The sequence below is a fragment of the Melanotaenia boesemani genome, chromosome 19 (assembly GCF_017639745.1).
Source record: "Melanotaenia boesemani isolate fMelBoe1 chromosome 19, fMelBoe1.pri, whole genome shotgun sequence".
NCBI lineage: Eukaryota > Metazoa > Chordata > Actinopteri > Atheriniformes > Melanotaeniidae > Melanotaenia > Melanotaenia boesemani.
Window position 1 is genome coordinate 23,388,401 of NC_055700.1, and position 19,739 is coordinate 23,408,139.

General features: G+C 38.7%; 1 protein-coding gene across 3 annotated transcripts in view; it reads right to left on the reverse strand.

Moving 5' to 3' along the window:
* Positions 1–494: 494 nt before the first annotated feature.
* Positions 495–19,739, reverse strand: part of dpysl2b (dihydropyrimidinase like 2b) — a 42,297-nt gene continuing 23,052 nt past the window's right edge. For all 3 annotated transcript variants that reach the window (XM_041970965.1, XM_041970964.1, XM_041970966.1), the window contains 13 exons: positions 17,882–17,970; positions 17,558–17,742; positions 15,990–16,154; positions 14,386–14,447; positions 12,147–12,227; positions 11,708–11,776; positions 9,904–10,024; positions 9,481–9,637; positions 9,239–9,380; positions 8,694–8,864; positions 6,101–6,280; positions 5,756–5,921; positions 495–4,328 (listed from right to left, as the gene is read on the reverse strand). In XM_041970965.1, coding sequence (XP_041826899.1) covers positions 4,237–4,328; positions 5,756–5,921; positions 6,101–6,280; positions 8,694–8,864; positions 9,239–9,380; positions 9,481–9,637; positions 9,904–10,024; positions 11,708–11,776; positions 12,147–12,227; positions 14,386–14,447; positions 15,990–16,154; positions 17,558–17,742; positions 17,882–17,970 — 1,680 coding nt within the window. In that variant the 3' untranslated portion in view covers positions 495–4,236. The remainder of the gene's footprint in view (positions 4,329–5,755; positions 5,922–6,100; positions 6,281–8,693; positions 8,865–9,238; positions 9,381–9,480; positions 9,638–9,903; positions 10,025–11,707; positions 11,777–12,146; positions 12,228–14,385; positions 14,448–15,989; positions 16,155–17,557; positions 17,743–17,881; positions 17,971–19,739) is intronic.

Genomic DNA, 19,739 nt, shown 5'->3' on the forward strand with positions numbered 1-19,739 from the left:
ATCTTGGGGTCTTATTCACTAGTGTTGAATTACCATTTGATCTACCTTCACCTATAGTCGCCAGCTCAAGGTAGTGACTGATGGGAAGGATGATTTGGTGGTAAAGTGTTGAACTTAAATCTTTAAAATATGATTGGTGATGTAGTCAAAGCTCAAGTAAAAAGTTAAAAAGAAGCATAGGTGGGCAAGAGCAGCTACCGCTTTTCCTCTCCCTGCTGCTGCCAAACAAACCAAATATGGCTGCAGTTGTGTTTACTCTACAAACTGTGCAGGGTGCAGCTGCAACTGGTTACTGTCTGTTTGACCCTGACAGTAAGTGTTGCTTTTCTAAATCGGTGTTAACACTTTATTCAACATGGTCAAGCAAAAAACTTTTCTTAAATTAAAGTGATGCTTTACACCTGTGTAAGCTAATAAGGCATGCTGCTGTATCTAAACTGACAACTGCATTTTTTTTCTTTAATTTCTTTGAAAGGCCTCTCAAATGAAGCACGAATCCAACAAAAACAGATTTTGTTTCCTTTTTTCTGTTTTTTATTACTTGAAGTCCTCGTCATTTTTTGTTGCTTTTTTTATTTTACATCACCATCCATGGGATTTGACACTTTTTCCATAACAAGCAAGCATCCCAGAAATCCCACAGCCACCAAAGACAAACACCATCACACAGTTTCACTTTCACAAAGAGGGGGGAAAGGCTTACAGAGGGGTGACTAAGAAGCTCAGGGGGAGAAAAATAGGTGTTCAACAGCATAAACAACCTCAGAATGGAAGGAAGTCCCTCTCAGTTTGTAGCACGTTGAGTACATACATATCACTCATATATCATTAGCATAGTATGGCATAGAAGAAGCATCCAAGCTGACAGAGCATCAAAGGAGCATAAGTGTGTGTGTATGTGTGGGTAGACTGAGGAGGCATGGGACACAGCGAGGATGCCAGCACTGCCTGATGGTTTTTGTTTGTTTTCTTATGTAGCATCAGTCAAATCTTTAGATGCTGCATTTAATGTGTTTTTTAGCTCTTTTCAAGGTGCAGGATTACACAGAGATGTTGCCGCACTGTCACAGAATCATCAGAAAAATGTGTGTGTGTGTGTGTGTGTCGGCACAAAGTTGTGCTAATAGCACCAGGTCAGGATAGGTTGCTAACGGCAACCTCTAATTTGACAAAGCGTTGCCATGACAAACAAATAAGCATAACAGTGTGAGTGTGGAGGGGTCTGTTGCCAAGGTAACAACCAGAAACAACAAAAGTTCCAAGGAAGGAAGGAAGGAGGGAGTGAGGGAGGGAGTTGGAGAGAGAAAGAAAACAGTGAAAGAAACCCTTGCTGCTAAACTGTTAGTGTTGCTGGACCTTCGTTTACCCTCGTACCAAACTGGATATTGCAGTCATAGCACAGTTATTTTAATTTGGATAATAAAAGAGATGGTTAGGGAAACTCTTGACAAACTTTTTGTGTAATTCACTGTGGAGGTTGAGCTCTGATTAGCCACTCCTATCTTGTCCCATCTTTGAATGCCTGGGGGGGACATACATTTGCTACATTCCCCTTGCACTGAATTCTTTAAATACATGTACCATTTGTTACGCTGACAGACTTTGCCTTCTACAGATTTCAGCCTGAAGCAACAGAGGCAGAAAACATAAACAGAGAGAAGTGGTGTACATTTGTTCGTCTACATTATGCATGTGTGTATGTTTGAATAAGTTAGGGGGGCAGATGCACAAAGGAAGACTTGCTTTAGCTCTAAAAGCTAACTTTGGTCTTTTAAAATAAGTCAGACTGCAGTCAGAAGCTTAAGCTAGTCTTAAAAAGAGCTGGCTTCTGGTTGTGTATGTATCAGGGTGGGTTTTTTTCTTTTGCTCTATGCTGAGTCACAGGAAAAAAAAAAAAAAGGCTGCAGAAAGATGGCCAGGACCTTGCTAATATAAGCAACAGTGCAGGAAATCAGTTGGCTTAATGAAAACCAGACCGTGTTCGCTTTTTTTTTTTTTTTTTTTTTTTTTTTTTTTTAAAGAACAAGAACATTTGAACACTCAAATCAGCCTGGTGTGATGCAACAGTCACAACTGTTAGCAGTGTTGTACCGAAGCCAGCTGTGCGTGTCCCATCCCTCACACATCAACACTGCACACAAGTCAGAAGTACATTAGCCCATGTCTACTTTCAAGCATAAATCAATAGTGCTCAGCCCTTAGGCACCTAGTTACAGAATGACACTAAATAGCAGTTCGACAACAAGGTAAAAACTCTAAAACATTAGAACATTTCAAGATATTGAGCATTTTTCGTCTTTACAGGGGCTCTATCAACAGAATAGGCCCTACGAAAGCGCAAAGTCTGGCACCTTTGAATCGGTTAATCCTGGCTATTTTACATCTTTTTTTTTTATCTTACATCCTTCACTTACCTCAAACAGAAAAACAAAACAAGAATAATAATATCAGACTATCAATACAACTTCTGTGGGTTCAGGCACATAAAGAGCATAAAGAGTAGAAAAGAAAGGGATTTTTAATGAGTATAAAACAGTCACATTCTGGGTGTAAATGCACTGGTTGGTGATGGACGGCTATCAGATGCTTCTGCAGCAGTCAATGAAGAAATGTGGACCCTTGTGATTTACAGGAATGCAAAAGAAAAGGGAAAAAAAAACAGCAGCTGCGTAGTGAATGGCACCTTTCCTGCACTTGTAAAAACTCTCTGAAAAGACAGTAAGGCAAGGAAAGGCTAAGTATTAAGGGACTTTGTTTGTCTCTATTACTCTCTCCCACATATCCTTCTAAAGTTCCATTGCGTAGGATTTAGGGGGCTCTATTAACATAATGCAGGACTCACATGGATGTGTTGGTTTGCAGGCCTGATTGGAATGATGACATGATTAGTCAGGTGACTTGATTAGTTAGCACCTCCGTTGCTTGAAAAAGCTAAACTGATTTCAACTTTCCACTACAAGCTAAGCTAGCAAACAATTCAACGGACCCAGATTTTAATTTGGCAACAGAAGATGTGAATTAGTCGCAAGATGACTGAAACATGTATGTAGAGTTGTCAAGAAATAATGATTTATCATCTTATCAAGACTTTAGAATGAGGTCTTTATAACTACATATGGTCTAGGTTCTCCTTCTGCCAGGGTCCGCTATATTTGCACCATGCTTTTCTGTTAGTCAAGACATGACATAACAAGCACCCATTCTGCCATTAGAATCTCTCCATTTTTTGCTTTAAGCAGCCACTACAATTTACTTTACATGCTTGGAAATTTAGGTTATAGTAAGATTATTCTAATAGTTGCAATCTGCAATTTCACCACTAGATGTCACTAAATCCTACACACTGTTCCTTTAAAAATTACCTAAAGCTCTATTCATTACTTGCTAAACCTCCCTCTGCTTCATGAGATTCTCCAGCGGACTCATAACTTGTGTATCTAGGCAAAGCCACAGATGGGAAAACGTGGGCCACTGCAATTAGAGTTAAAAATGACAATAAAAGACTGCTGTGTTAAATTATTTCAATTTTTAAGGCAGCCGTCTTAGCAAATCATTTAAATTCTCAAAAGGAGTTCAAATGCAACACAAGACAAAACACAAGTAGTCAGATAGTCGCCAGCTTGAAGATCCTTGACTTGGCTACAAAACCGTAAGACTGTTCAGTTTCAAGCAACCTTGTGTTTGGCTTATTAACGAGAAAAATGAAAAAATACATAAAAATACTGGTTTTGTACCCATTTCAACTTCTTTCAAAATTAAGAAAAATGAAGGGAAACATTGGAAATCCTGCATGAATTTGATCCTCTTTTCTCAACTGTGTTAACTTACTTTCATCTCACCTGACATCAACAAAAACAGTACAAATCAAATTTCAAAATGACACGTTGCAAGGAGAAAGAAAAATATGAAAAAGAAATAATGCATTTAAAAGTGCTCAAATAAGCAGTGTTATAATTTTTTTTCTCTTTTTCCCATCATATGAGGCAGACCTTTTTGTTTTTTTGTTTCTAGCTGTGACCACAAGGATCAGGTAATCAGGAAGAGGGGAGTGGGTATGTGGAAAAAGAAAGAAAAAACAACTGCATAAGAGGAGGTGTTAGATTGAGGTTAAAGGATGCGGGCCATTCAGGTGCAGCATAGCGACTGGCTTCAGGTGAAGTCATGTCGCTGCTTGACCTGCTCAGCTCCTGAAGGGCATCCTTCCACATTTCCTCCTCCGTCGCAGGGGACGGAGCTCTAACCAAGGCTGGTGATGTTAGCCCTGCCTCCTGGAGGCGCCACGATACGCTGCGTGTTCCGGCGAGGAATGTTGTCATCTACCTGAGCACCTGTCGACCAAACGAAAAGACAGAAGTCTATTTTTTAAAAGGGTCCATTTTCAATGTTTCTAGAATAGAATAGAAATTTATTCTCAAAGCAACAAGTGCAACAAAATTACAAAGCTCTCCAGTAAGTGTAAAACAGAATAAAATACAATAAAAAAGAATAATTGCATATATATATATATATATATATATTTAATAACAACAGAAGGTTTTATATAAGCTATCATGCCAACGCACTCAAAAACGAAATAGTTAATTTCTACAAATATGACTTATTTAAGAAATTATCAAAATCATAATTACAGATTATCACAATATAACTTTCGAATTAATAAGTCACTAAACAGTTTAAACAAGCAGTTTTTAGAACTGACAGATGGTCTGCAACATTAAATGGAAACTAAACAGTTTACAAATGCAGAGGTTTTCATTGACCAAAACAAACAGCTGAAATAATACTTTACTGTAGTGGTTCCTAAACTGGAGCTCTCATCCCCTGGCAGCTAGGTTAACTAAAATGTACAAATTTTGCACTGCTACCAAAATACTGGCAAATTTGTGAAAGTACCAATAAGCAAACAGTGATAATTTAACAACAGGCATTTCAACAACCAAACAAAAAGACAAAAATATTTGACAAGGCATTTCTCGCACTGGGCTAGACCAGTATAATAGTGGACAATGAAGAGATCCCACAGTTTGTTGTATGTCTCCAACTATTAGTTTTTGACATTATGAAGCCAAACAAGTTATGATGCCAATTGGGGACTTCTCATCCTGAACATGAAGAAAAGTGTGTTGATTACTTTGTCAAATGCTCAACTCACATCATATAAAGTACTGTGTAAAGTTGTGTAAAGCTGTGTAAAGCACCCAGCTATCCATCTAACAACTAGCTAGCTAACCATGGCGTCCCTGTCTCACAAGTCTTTCCTCAGTGTCAAAATATGCAGAGAAACATGGTCTCCTTACTTTTAGTCAACTAGGAGTGACAACATTAAGAAAACAGAGGTCATTACATTTAGTAGCGTTGGTTTGTCTGTCTATTAGCAACATTTCTCAAAACGTTATGGACGGATTTTGATAAAAATTTCTAGAAATCTCAGAAATGGAATGAGGGACAATTGAATATATTTTGGGGGTGATCTGGATCACCGTCTGGATCCAAAACTTTTTTTAAAGGGTTCTTTACTATGGGGATATCTTGCCATTAGAGCTTCTATCTCAAAAATAAAGCCCACAATCACTGGCAAAAAAAAAATAATTAAATAAATGACAATGGCTTGGCGGAGATCTGCGCTCTGAGTGCTTCTAGTTAATTAAATAATTTGACTAGAATTTAAGGAAAACTCCCAAAACTAAAGCTATGTGATGGAAACTTGTTAAAAGAAAGCATGCAGTTAGTTATGAATGACGGTTACATGACTGACCAGATAGGCTGAATCCAGACTGATGGAGGTTGCGTACAGGCTGGTTGGGCTGCTTGGCAGGTGATGTCTTGGCAGAGGAGGCAGGAGTCATGGCTTTAGGAGTGACTGACACCTCACAGACTGGCCCATCATACAATCCTCTGGGTACACCCCTCAACTCAGCCAGCTGCACTTAGGGAAATGAAACACAGCAGCTAAAACTTCCAAGAGCCAAATCTGGACCCCTTCAGATGGAAGTGGTCATATCTTGGTCTGAATCCAAAACAAGTTACATCATGGTTAAGAAAACATCTACTCCTACACCAATTTTTCTACATTCTAGCAGAAAAGAAAGGAGCACTTTACCCTGCTGCGAGCTTTTATCCTCTTGTAGACGTAGTCAGGGAAAGGTTTACGGGCCACAAAACGACCAGATCCCTCAGTGACATGAAGGGTCCCATCCTCCAGCACGATCTTCCCTTGGCTGATGACCACGAGAGGCCCGCCACGCACCTCTGTACCTTCAAAGATGTTGTACTCCACAGTCTGTAAGGACAACAGCAAAAAGGTTAACAGAGATTTACTTTACTTTTTACAGAGGAATTAAAGTCCGTTTTTGATGAGGCTGCAGTGGCCTTTGAGACACTCATCACTATTTTCAGTGTTTTTGCAAGAATCCACACAGCATGGGGCTTAAAAATCACAGCCAAGTGCCATAAACTGCACTTCCTTGATTGACTACATGAGGTTGCCTTCAAACGTGAATTCCTCTCTACCAAAATTAATAGTAGATATAAATATATTCACAGCCTGATACAAAGAAATGGTTTGTAAGAGGAATAGACAGATACATTGACGTCATCAGTAAGAACCAGTATTCAGTTATTTGACTGCAATCAGTCTATCAGCAAAAAGCACTGGCTGATATTAATTTAGGGTATCAGAGTTGTACAACCATGAGAATTTTAAGAAGGAAACTGTTCTCACTCAAAGAGAGTGTGGTGAATGACTGAAATACTGGTTTGGCTATTTGTCATAATACATATATCATCGTTTCCCTGGGATTTGAGGCAAAATAAATTACAAAAACAGCTTGTATCTAGTAACAGCTATAAGCCGTTGGGCAAATCAGTCAATGTCAGCCCAGAATTTTATAACTGCTGTGTCTCTAGTTTCTACAGCTAACTTGTTGCTGCATGGCAACCGTACAGGGAAGGTATTTCTATACTGCACTTAAAGCATTAATCATGCATTATTAAAGGTGCGGCCACTTTGAGTTACAGGTTAAGTACCGTCTTAAACATTTAAGGCTACAACAAGACAGTCCATAAAACAGCAGGTTACATCATTGTGGCTTCGAATTCCACAAAACTTTCAAAAGATTTTGTAGCTGAAATTGGCTCCTGGCCATATTAACCCAAGGGCACCCCTTAGGTCATTGCCATTTTCCACCACTCTTGGCCAATCACAAAACAGCTGTTACATCTCCTGCTTTCATGAGTTGTCAACCTGTGACTGGTGCTACTCCCTAGTGTATATTTGGTTTGATCAGGATGGGTAGACCGAGAGGTTTTACTTTACTTTACGCTCTTTTCTTTTTCTACTTCCTAGACAAACTTAAGTTAGAAAGTTTTTAAAGTACACTTTGTTTTTTGTCTGTTAGATTTTCTTTGCATGGACCACCACTGACAAATAAATTCTTAAATTCCACTTAAACATCTTGGGTTTTTATGTAACTGTCCATGGTCCCTGGCAGAGCTGGGTCATAACAATGGCTCTATGAGTACACTACTTCATTTTGGATTTAAAGACTTATCCATGGAGCAGTGGACACAACATTTTGAAAAGATTCGGTTGTCTGCTGATTTTTTTTCAAGCACAGTTGTGCTCATGTGATGTTTCACTACAGCTGCTCATACCTCCTAACAGCAGTGATTATACATTAAATCATAACAGAATTACCTTCAAAGCAGAAAGAGTGACTAACAATCCCCAGCTGATTTCCCCCTATTAGTGCAAAGTGCCTGTAGCACATGTTGAAATCCTCCAGCTTTGGCGCACAGATTTATGAAACTGTGGACAGGCTTTATCTGAACAACTGCCTGTGTTTTGTTTATAGATGCACATATGATCCCATTCTGTGAAATAACCCTATACATGCAGAAAGGAGCTCAACAGATATAATTCACACTGTGTTCAAAGTGTTCCCTCTGACCTAACGCTAACTAAAAAAGCTAATTGCTGGGAAGAAAAGGGGTCAGCTGATGGGGAACTAAGGCATCAGATCTCATGCCAGAAGATGAATAATAAGAAGTGTGGTCATTAGAGGGATCTGGAAGCCTTATGACTGCTCTCTCCTAAAAGCCACTGGAGCTAAAGCTGAGGTCATGGCAATCTTGCAAACTTTTAGAGCCCAAAATGAGATCACCGGTATGCTGGGCTATCCCATGACACACACATTTACACACATTTAAAATGAGCAATTTCTCCCATGGTCTGCTATTTTCTGACCAAGTGGAATAAAAAGAAATCAAAGAACATGATGGAATAAACCAAGCAGATTCCAAGAACATACACTCTGCCGTTCTTACATACACTCAGAGATTTGAGTCTGCTAACAATCAGATGATGATGTGTTTCAGTTCTCTGGCAGATTTTATGGATGACATCACTCCCTCAACACTGTGTGAGGCCCACACCCTGTTCGGCGGTCAGATAGCTATAAGTCATCCCCTAAAACAAAGAAGTGGACTAACAAACAGTCACTCAAGCTGACATTAATTACATAAAATGAATCACTGTGCATTACATCTTTCCCATAGTAGAATGATCTGTGTTTTGTAACGCTATCAAGATGTGCTTTGTGTATATGCAACCTTCCTGGTCTGTGTCCATTCATATTTTTGAGCTGTGACACGCCAAGGAAATGAAAATACCGGATTATGAGTGAAGATTGTACCGAGTTGTGGTTCTTGGCAGAGATGATCTTTGTGACATCTGGGTCCCAGAGCACCAGATCAGCGTCTGAACCCACAGCAATGCGGCCCTTGCGGGGATACAGGTTGAAGATTTTGGCGGCATTGGTGCTGGTGACAGCCACAAACTGGTTTTCATCCATCTTACCTGTCACCTGGAATAAGTCAGAGCAAAGAGTAAGAAAACTACAGGAGTTGGTTCATTTATCACGTCTTTGTACAATTTTCAGTCTTTATATATTTAATTATTCTTGCACAGCTGTGTGTTTAGTGTTACATGACTGTCTTGTGGGAACAGTCCACACACTTTTTTTCCCTCCTCAAGCCTTTGTTTTATATAATTTAAATCATGTATGCTGTAATTCAATGTAAATGTAGATAACGTTATTTAAATCTTTATTACATTTACTTTTTTGCTGTAGGCTGAGAAGGACACTTGAAAATAAGTCTTCTATATTAGACCTGGTTTACAGAGTATTTACTATATAGATCAAGAGATTTGGCCAATAGTAAAAAGTGTAACACATACCACGCACTTGTCCCAGATAATCGACATCCTCTCCTCTGTGCCATTGACGCCTTCAGGAATCAAACTGAAGTCATCTTTTCCTACAGCACGCTGGGCAGTGTTGAAGGGACAGTGTGCACTTCCTGTCACCTGCAGGTCACCACTTCATAAAAAGTTACAGAGAACAAGTAGATATAAAAGACTTGCTCAGACAAAGTTTGCTAACTGTCTCTTCACACTGAGTGTTTGGATCACACTCTTACCATGACAGCAGGGAGTTGAGATAGTCTGGTGTGGTGGGGTCGGGGCTCAGGGGAGGGGAGGTGACGTAGGCTGCCGCCTTGGCCCAGTTCTTGCTCCAGTAGTGTGAACCATCAGTTCCCAAGCTAGCAGCGATTGGCTCTCCATAGACCACAGTGCCTTTAAGATTAGTAGCATAAAAACATGAAGTAGAATTACATTTTTAGAGTTTTTGTTACATGTGACGTGAACCAAAACCATGTTTGCAGATAATGAAGGTATTGCCACACAGTGTACTAGTTTCTTTGGTTTTACTGGTGGTTTTTAATTAAATAAATTTACATTATTTTAATTATTAATTAATTAATTTGTTTGTTTGTGTTTTTTTTTTATTATACAGAAATTGTAGGTCTTATTAATACAAAATAGGATATTTAGGTCCTCACCCTTCTTCCTGGCCTGAGCGATGACATCAGCAGCACTCTTGCTCATCACCTTGGTGATATATAGGGGGCAGTTGGTCTGATTGGCTACAGTCACAGAGCGATTAACAGCTTCCGCCTCCACCTAGAAATCAACATAGTTTACTTGAAAACTAGAGAACAAAGAAATAATGGAGTTGGACATTCATCTGGCACTTTTCCTCCATCTCAGCAGAATAAAGAACTGCATCATGATTCTCTCTATTCAAGCCAGATTTTCATACTGTTCAAATAACAGTGGCAACTCTAGTCTGTGTGAAGTAAACTGCTAAAACATACATACAAGTATCACAGGAAAATGGTTCCACTGTTGGTGGAAGAGAAATTAACATAAAGCTGAAAGCTTTAGAATTGATGGAAAATGGAAAAAAAATAAAAAATATTATATATATATATATATATATATATATATATATATAATAGATAGATTAACTCAAATATAAAATAAAATATCTTTACACTTGTTACTTATATCAATATGAAGCTAAAGCTGCTAAAACTGCTACAGCACACTGATTTCCTTTCTTTCTTGAGGGACTATTCTAAAAGTAAGGCTTATAATAATAATAATTTAGTCTGTATACGCACCCCCCCCCCCCCCCCCCCCCACTATCACACACACACACACACATATATATATAGTTTATACACACATAATTGTGTGTGTTTAGATATATATTTATATATTTATACACACACAGTTGTGTTTGTGTGTGTGTGTGTGTGTGTTTTAGACTAATATGCATGCAGTTAGCTTAGCAGTTCAACATAAAGCTTATCAAGTCAATAGATAGCTGCTTTAGCTTTGCAGTTAGCTTAGCTAACAAATAGCTGGCTTAGCATTGCAATAAGCTTAGCAGCTCAACATAAAACTTGTCAACTTTGACCACTAAATTTGTTCTGTCTGCAGATAAACTAACAGCCAGCAACAATCACAACTAACAATCCATTGCAAGAAAAATAAGGTAAAAGACTTGGAGGCTGTTTTGAAAAGTAAAATGACAAATGACAAACAATATACCATCAGCTGATAAAGACGCGTCACAACACACTTCGGATGACATTTCTGAAGAAGACTGAAGTTCCAGTCGAAATATGTCAAGGTAACATTACAACTCTTTGTCTGATCAAATACAAATGACAATATGTTCCAAGTGGAAAGAACATTGTGGTTGTCAACTTGTCTGCTATTTCTATTGGATCACTGTCTTTTGGTAATCCGTTTCTCTTTTTTATTTCCACTTTTCCAGAGGATCCTTTTTATCCTTCGATGAAATCATTAGAACTAACACCATTAATTACAATCAAAATTTGTTAACCCAAGCAACCAGAACATTAGCACAGGAGTTTTTTCTGCTTTTTCTTCCCTCATGGGCAATGAGTAATATGCCTGAAGGGATAAGATAGAAGAAGAGGGAAAAATATAAGTTCTAACACAGTGTGTAATTTTTACAACAGATGTCCTAAAGCAAAATGTCCCCCTAATCTTTTTGTTGCATCTCATGTTAACACATAACTCATTTATGTTGGAATGATGTACTCTTATCCTTAATTATTCAAGAGCCAGAGGAGGATGTTATTTGCCAAGACCCACTGTTTCATTTTAGAGTGGCCAAACACTGAAGACCTGTACAAGTTTGAGAGGTCAACTCCTCTTTTAATAAATGACTTCTGCAAACACAATGTGGAAATGAGCTTATCCCCCTTGCCCAATATATAATATCCAGAGCAGCTGGTCAGTGTCCATGGTGCTGATGCTCTGTCTCACCTCTTCAGGCCGACTCAGCACATGTCCTTCAGGCCCAGTGATCCCCTGCTCCAAAATCCGACGCTGCTCCTAAACACACACAAATAAACACAGCAGAAACAAATAGGTTACCGTGGGAAATGAGAAATGTTGAGTCATATGCAGGTGCTCACATGTTCCTCATGAGCAGTCTTGGCAGTGAAAACTTAGCATGGCCATGACCCCCATGAATATTCCTCCTCATCTGTTGGCTATTAAAAGTTCAGGTTTTGTCATGACTGGAGAAAATGATGTATCACAGCCTTTATGTTCAACATGTTGGCAACAGGCAGCACCATTAATCGCTCAAAGCTTAGGGTTGGTTACTCCATCTAATGCTAATTTTAAAGGGAAAATCCAATAGAAAATCGTGTCTGTATATCTCCGGATGACATGTTATTTTGGTAATGACATGTCGTACCTCAGCAACGATGTCCCCGTTCTCAGCGTGAACCTGGGCGATGGCTCCCAGGTCCCGGATCACACTGAAGACCTCATACAGCTGCAACAAAAAGACAGATGCCACTATGATTTTACCATTTAGCACAGATTTAAATCATTTCTATGTCCACCTCCTGACTTGACTGAACTTTGGTGGGAAACTTTACAGCCTAAGCAGATTACAAAAGAAAATTCAGCAAATGCCAAAGAAAGGAATTTCCTGGAATAATGATTTGAAAGAAATGCCCATTATTGCATTAGTACTGGATAATGAATTTATAATGGAACAGTCACCAACATGATCCAACATAATAAGCAGCAAAAAATAAAATTAAAACTTTACTAGACAACAAGCAGAAATTCACTGTAGTTTTAAATAGTAGCATGCATATCCCTGGGCACCCCTAATAAGATTATATTTGATCTCCAATAGGCATAAAAATACAGAAAAAACATATTACAAAATTTGCTAAATTAATTTAGTACAATTGAAAAAAGAAAGCACCTTGCAAAGACTTTATCTCTGAAAGTCTTTCACTCATTTCACATATTTTTTTATTTAGCTTTTAAGGTGTACAACTTGTTTGTTTGTTTGTTTGTTTGTTTGTTTGTTTGTTTGTTTGTTTTCCTGTGGTTGTTTGGTAAATGCTGATATGTTTCACATATCTTGTCCCAACAGGAACCAAGCACCTGTGCAATCAAAATACTTGATGTTCAGAGGGCAGAAGAAATATAGCTAGCCGTTTCCTCAGTTTTCAATTAGATCAATAAACAGCAGTCAAGTTTGAGTACAAAAGAGTAGGTAACCTTTCTATGATAGCAGCTGGCAGGATTGGTAAAAAGGCAAATCAAAACCCTGTTTTGGCTTCTTTTATGTTGTTGCATTGGTCTACTAAGCACAACTGTTCTCTCCTGAATCTAAACAAGCAGTGCTTTTGAAAACCATTACTGTGGCAAAGATATAATAGAGATAGAGATGAGCAGATGGGAAATTTCATGAAAAGCATCTCTGAGCACAGTGGAGGAACAATCATGGTCTGGGCTTGTGCTGCAGCCAGAGGCACGTATTAGTTTAGTTTTGATTAGTTAAGAAAAGAATTGAAGCAAAAACCTCTGTGAAACAATCATGTAGATAAGTACGACATCAAACTTACAATGGACCACCTCAAGAGGAGGAAGATGAAAGTTTTACAATAAGTTCCCAAAAAACCATGGAGAGATTTTGAGGCATTTAAGGCAGCTGAAGAATCTCACAGAACTTGGAGCCATCCAACAAACAAAAAGCATTTACAAGCTGTAATCCTTCCCAAACAGGCTTCAGACACTTCTCCTTTTTCTTATTTAGAAACTCTGAGAACTGAGAATGAAGTCATTTAGCTCAAAATTTTTAAAAATATGTCTTTTATATGCCTTTTCCAAATCAACTAACTATATTTGTGTGGTGTAAAGAAATATAGGCTGAGTTTTTTCACTCAGTATATGCAAGTCTCCCACAGTCTGGTTGTTCCTGCAATGCAATGAGTTCACAATAAGAGTCATCACCCCCCAGCTGCCAAACACACAACAATAAAGAGCTATCAGACTTTGACATGGGAGAGAAAATGATAAACTGAGGCTGCAGCTGGCTGCCAACATTCCTCACACAGGTGCAAAGACCAACACAGATCTGTTTCAAAGCTGCTTTCAAGTGGAATAAATTCATTTCGACCATGAGTCAGAATGAGATGTATATGATGAGATAGCTTTTATTATATTTCAATCTCTACAGAGAAACACTCAGACTATCAGTATGAGACAAAGCATGGCTGAGACAAATCCACTAATATTGTACTGTAGTCATGCTGTTTTGAGTCCAACAGCCAAATAAAAAGACTTGAGATGTGATTTCTATTAGACTATAATGTAAAACTTATTGTCACTAACCAGTCTCTACTCTGCATACAACATAAAGAACTCAAAGTTTTCCAGTTTGATCTTGTATAGTAGAGGATCTGAACCACAATAATTTACATAATATGGACCATATAGTATAAGCTTAGCTCTAAACTTGAAATTAATTCTTTTATAAATGTATTTTATTATACTATAATTATCATTGTATAATTTTAAGGCTAGGCCTGAGAAACACATTTTATTCTTTTGTGTAAAGTTGGTGCTGTTTCCCAGAAATACGATGAGAAAGAGATTTATATGTCAAGGAAGAGAGGATGAAATCTGACCTGAGCATCAGTAAGCTGGAAAACATCCTTATAAGCCAGGTAAGCCAGGAAAGAGTTGACACCTGAATGAGAGAAAATAATATGAAGTAAGAGAAAACTAGAAATCACCCACCTGATTATGAATTTCTGAAGAGAATTGAACATTTACAGGTGACATAATCCAGTAATAACTTCCCACTAGTTACCAAATCATAACAATATGGTCTTATGATCATTTCAAAATCCCTCTAAAACAAAAAAAGGGGTTCTCCTCAACCTCATCTATTGAAAGCCCACTGAAATGTATAATCACCTCTAGAGTTGTGTTTTTGTGTTTTTTAATCTTGCTTTCCTGTCTTTTTTTTCTTTAAAAAGCTAAATTTAAATGTCTGTCCATTTTCTTCTACTTATTTGAAGTTGGGTGGCAGAAGCAAGAGGTTTAGGAGGGAAACCCAGACATCCAAACACACCTTTAAATGAAATGTTACCTAATTCATGAGATGATCCAGTGTTTTTTAACACATCACAGACAACTTAGCTAACAACAATATTTTCATGAGAAAATATGAAACAATATTGGGTGGCTCAAGATTTTACACTGTACAGGCAAATATCTGGGCTAATATTAAACATGATGACTTATTCGGCTCTTAGAGGTGTTTAAGAGAAACACACTTTCCCATTTATTATGTCTCTTACAAACATGCAGAAATAAAAACACTTGATGGGGCATTGTGGGCGGGGCCTGTTCAGGCCTTTAGAGCTGACCTATCAGGGCAGACTAGGTTCTTTCATAACTTGGTGAACATGTCGAAGTAAGCAGCGCTGTTTTATAGTAGCTGCTAGCGACCAAATTATTTATTTTTTATCATTATCTCCAGATCACTATTCCATCATTCCATTACCGTGAAATAACGAAGCTCATTTTCACGTGATAAGTTAAAATTTTTTATTTTATTAGATATCTGTCTTTTTTCAAGATTATGACATACTGTAACTGGTTTAGAGTTTTCTCAATATCACAAGATGATTGAGGTAAACTCGAAAATGAGCATTTTGCACCTTATCTAATTCGTAACTGTCACTATTGATTAGAAATTAAACAGACATATCTAGATCAATTATTCCATTATCTTGAGAAAAAAATGCTTTTTATGTCAAATTATGAGATAGTTAACTTGTTATATGGCTGCTCTTAGCTTCTATGCTGCTAGCAATTTCCTGGGAACCTATGTGTGATATTTGTGATCTGCTGCAGTATATTAGCAAAAACCTCCTATGTCCAAAATTCGGGATTTTTTTTTCCTTCATAAATCAGTACTATTGGTCACCTTTTATGTCTGTCTGTACTTTTACAAATATTTAACCAAAGATATATGATGCAAAACACAATACCAAGTTTGATGGCATTATGTCCAATTATTACAAAAACCATACAGTTTTATTCATTTCTTAAAAAATAACAGTTTTAGACATAGGAGGTTTGCGCCCAACAGCAGCGAAATACAAAATTGTTTAAAAAATCTGATCAAAGTTACTTTAAATACCTTTAAAAGTATTTTATTTTCTTAATATTACTGTGCTGCTGTATAAGGAAACCGAGAGTGACTTTGAGTTGGCCGTACCGTGATCCTTCACGAGGGTCTCCATGTCTTCCTGGATTCCCTTGTGCCACTCGGTGATGTCGACGTGCAGCGAGTAGTCGCAGCAGGACTTGCTGTCAGCCCATTCACGCCACTGCTCGAAGGCAGAGATGAGGCTGATGCCAGGTTCAGGTACCACGTGGTCAACTGGGGACACAAACAAAGTCAAACAGAAGCTCTAGCAGTAACTTCAACTGATATGAGACCACATTTAGTTTACAACATAACAGCCAAATATTTTCCAAATGTGTCTTAGAGCATTACTTCTACTTCTATCCTGTTATACTGCATGCTGCTGGCCATAACTCTGTGTTTATTTTCACAGCTACATTTTATTAACCGTGGACCAGACGGAGCATATTGTATAATCTAATTAATTCATAAAATTAGTTCCTGCCTGGACTGTGAAATGGCGCCAGTCATCAGTGGCAGCTGTACATTACTTCCAAGTTCCAGATCTGTCTGACCCTGACTGGGTCTGCAGCAGCCAGCCTTTACCCCGAGGTGACAACAGCATGCAGGGAGGGTTTGTTTTGCTACCAGGGAGAGGAAGGTGTAGCTGCTGAATCAGCAGAGGGAGGGCCAGTGTGGCATTTAGCTTCCTTTTCGTTTTCCATTACTGTACCCTTTTCATTTTTATTACTTCCAGTATTACTTCATACTAAAATCAACACAAAGACTTATGTTTTATATAGGGTTGTATATATTTGATTATGTGGGAATGAAACTTTTTTAAGACAATTTTTTGCCATACATGTGTTTGCATGGACATCAGTTTGATGATACCCTGACGACTGGCAATGTGGAAACACAGAACCAGTCAAAAGTTTGGACACACTTTTCCATTAGATTTAATAAAAAAAGCATGTCCAAACTTTTGACTGGATCTGTCGGTAATAAAAAAAAGACCTTTTCCCAGTTTTTTTAAATGTGTAGTTTTAAACCAATCCACAATTTGTTTTTACAGGAAAAATGTTTACCACAGTTATCTATTAGTTAGAGTTATTGTTCTTGGTAGGGGTGTAGCAATACACTGACTGGCCACTTTATTAGGCACATCTGTTCAATTGCTTGTTAACACAAATAGTTAATCATCCAATCACATGGCTGCAATTCATTTCATTTAGACAAAACAGCGTCAAGACGACTTGCTGAAGTTCGAACTGAGCATCAGAATGAACGTGGCATGGTTGTTGGTGCCAGAAGGGCTGGTATGAGTATTCCAGAAACTGCTGATTCACTGATCTATATTGAATCAATATAAAATTCTGATCAAACCTGTAATTTACACCCCTACTTCTTGGTGTAGTTTCATTATTCAAACATATAATTACCCAAGGTTGCTGACAGAACACAGCTACAAACTGTAATAACAGCTGAAATGTGAAGAAATCCAAAACAAAACTACAAAAAGCCAGAAAGCCAGTCTTTAAGAAACACCAGCAACCAGTCCTCCATGTCTATATATGAAAAATGAAACTTCCCTATGGCTCGGTATGTCTACAACTAAAATCACATGGGCTGTTTCATATTGTTGGTTAATAACTCACTTATCATGGTGGTGCCGCCTGCCAGTGCCGCCTTGGTTCCCTGGTAGAAGTCATCCGCGGACGTCATGCCCCGATCGGGCATCTGGAAACGTGTGTGCACATCAATGCCACCTGGCATCAACATGCGACCATGAGCATCGATGGTTTTCACCCCACCGGGAACGATAAGGTTTTCCCCAATTTGTCTGACAGCAGAAAAAACATTCAACCCCAAAAGTGATTACACCAGTTTATTTCCATTTCTGATATTTATATGTTTGTGGAACAGCAGAGCGGGAACACAGAGGCCTCTGTTTCTTTGTGATTAAAATGACTGAAACTCACTTAATGACTCCATCCTCCATATAGATGTCAGCGCAGAAGGACTGGTCATCGTTCACGATCTTCGCCCCTTTGATCAGCAGACGGTCACTCTGCAAAGCAAAAAAGAAGATTACCTGAGTGTGCATAGATTAAAGCTGTGGGAATAGGTCGCTGAATTGGATTTGGGGATTTTATAGATGCCTATAAATATACACTTATCAGAGTGAGTATCCGATCGGGCTCAGTTGGCTGCAGGATTAAGAGCATTTTAATGGAAGACATTTTTGGAAATGTCACATAAAGGAGTGGATTGGCAAAAGCAACAAGGCAATAATCCTTTAAAACCTGCTGAATATACTCAGCTTGGCCTTTTCTTATTGCACTCTGAAAAGGAAAACATGGCTTTGTAGCTGAAATCGGCTCTTTTCTGCAAACACATTCAGGGGAACACAAAACAAATCACTTGCACCCTTAATACTCTTATATGAGGCTGGAGCTAGGGAGAACATGATGAAATTAAATCTTGAGAGGTTTGAACTGGCCAGTTTTCTTCTGGATGTTGTTTGCAATGACACTGGTCAAAAATTTCAAAAAGGAATTAAGAGACAAGGTTGAAATAGAGGAAACATCAGGTTTGAAGAACTTGAAATGTAACTCTTAACAGGTGACATAAACTTCTGCAGCACGTTGCAGATTGTTTCCTTTCATCACTACCGCTCTGCTTGAAAAACAAATGTACTAGATGTGTTCATTTGGGCACAATAAAGACAGCAGATGCCTCCAGACACACCCATATGTCCTCTTCATGTGGTCGATTTTTCGCAGTGACGGACATGTGAGGTGCACCAATGACAGAGCGACCCGTGTGATCAATCATCTACGCCTGCTGTGCACCATTTGTCTCAGGAGAAAGGAAAGGGGAGGAGAGGGGTGTCCACCTCCACTAATGCCCTCCTTATTCTCCCCTTAAGTCAGCCCGGGAGCCTGAGCTCTCTCTCCAAAAAGGGAGAGGCAGCTCTGGTCACAAGGACTCCAGCATCCCCAGCTAACAAAGGCTGCTCTGTTCGAGCCGCTGCCACTGGCTGCTGCCTGGGCCAGCAGCTCTGGACCTGGGCACAACTGCTGTGCTGCAGGCCCCCACCCAAACAGCTCAGCTTAACCTTACACTCTAAGATCCTGCATGTAAACAGCGCAGGTCTGATTGTACCACACTGTGACCCAATCAAAGAAATTTTGTGCATGTATAAATGATTAAAATTCAACAACCTTAATCAACCATTTCCTTTTGAGCTTTCATATTCCAAACTAAAGAATTCAATAAGGGACTCATTAGGTTTTGAAACAACTCTGACTTGCAGAGTTCTCATGTTTGCAGCCTTACTCTAAAATTATTTTCAATCCACAACAGAGAGAAGAATCTCACAGCTTCAGCTGGCTGCAGCAGGCCTGGAAAATGCACTGCAGTTGCATTTCCTGACCAAACACATGCCCTGAATTCAGATCCGAGGCGGAAAGTTATCTAGAGTAATTGTTTTGAAGCTTGTGGGGGTTGGACATAGAGTTTGCATGTACTGGACGTGTGCCAAACATGACAGTGACCTTTTCTTGCATGGGAATAGAGAGCTCACAAACAGGATGTGGACAAAGCTCAATGGGTTCACTGTTTTCATTCCAGGCTACAATGTGTAACCTCATTGATATTGTCTGACCGCATAAATTCAGTTTGACTATCATAAATGAAAAACTGCAGCTCTGAGGCTATTAGTCCAATGTTAAGTCGCTCAGAATTAAATGGATACAATAACACTTTTTTATGTTGTTTTGGCTGCAGAGCTGCTGGAATAATTTCAACTGGTACCTCTGCCACTTTTTAAACATC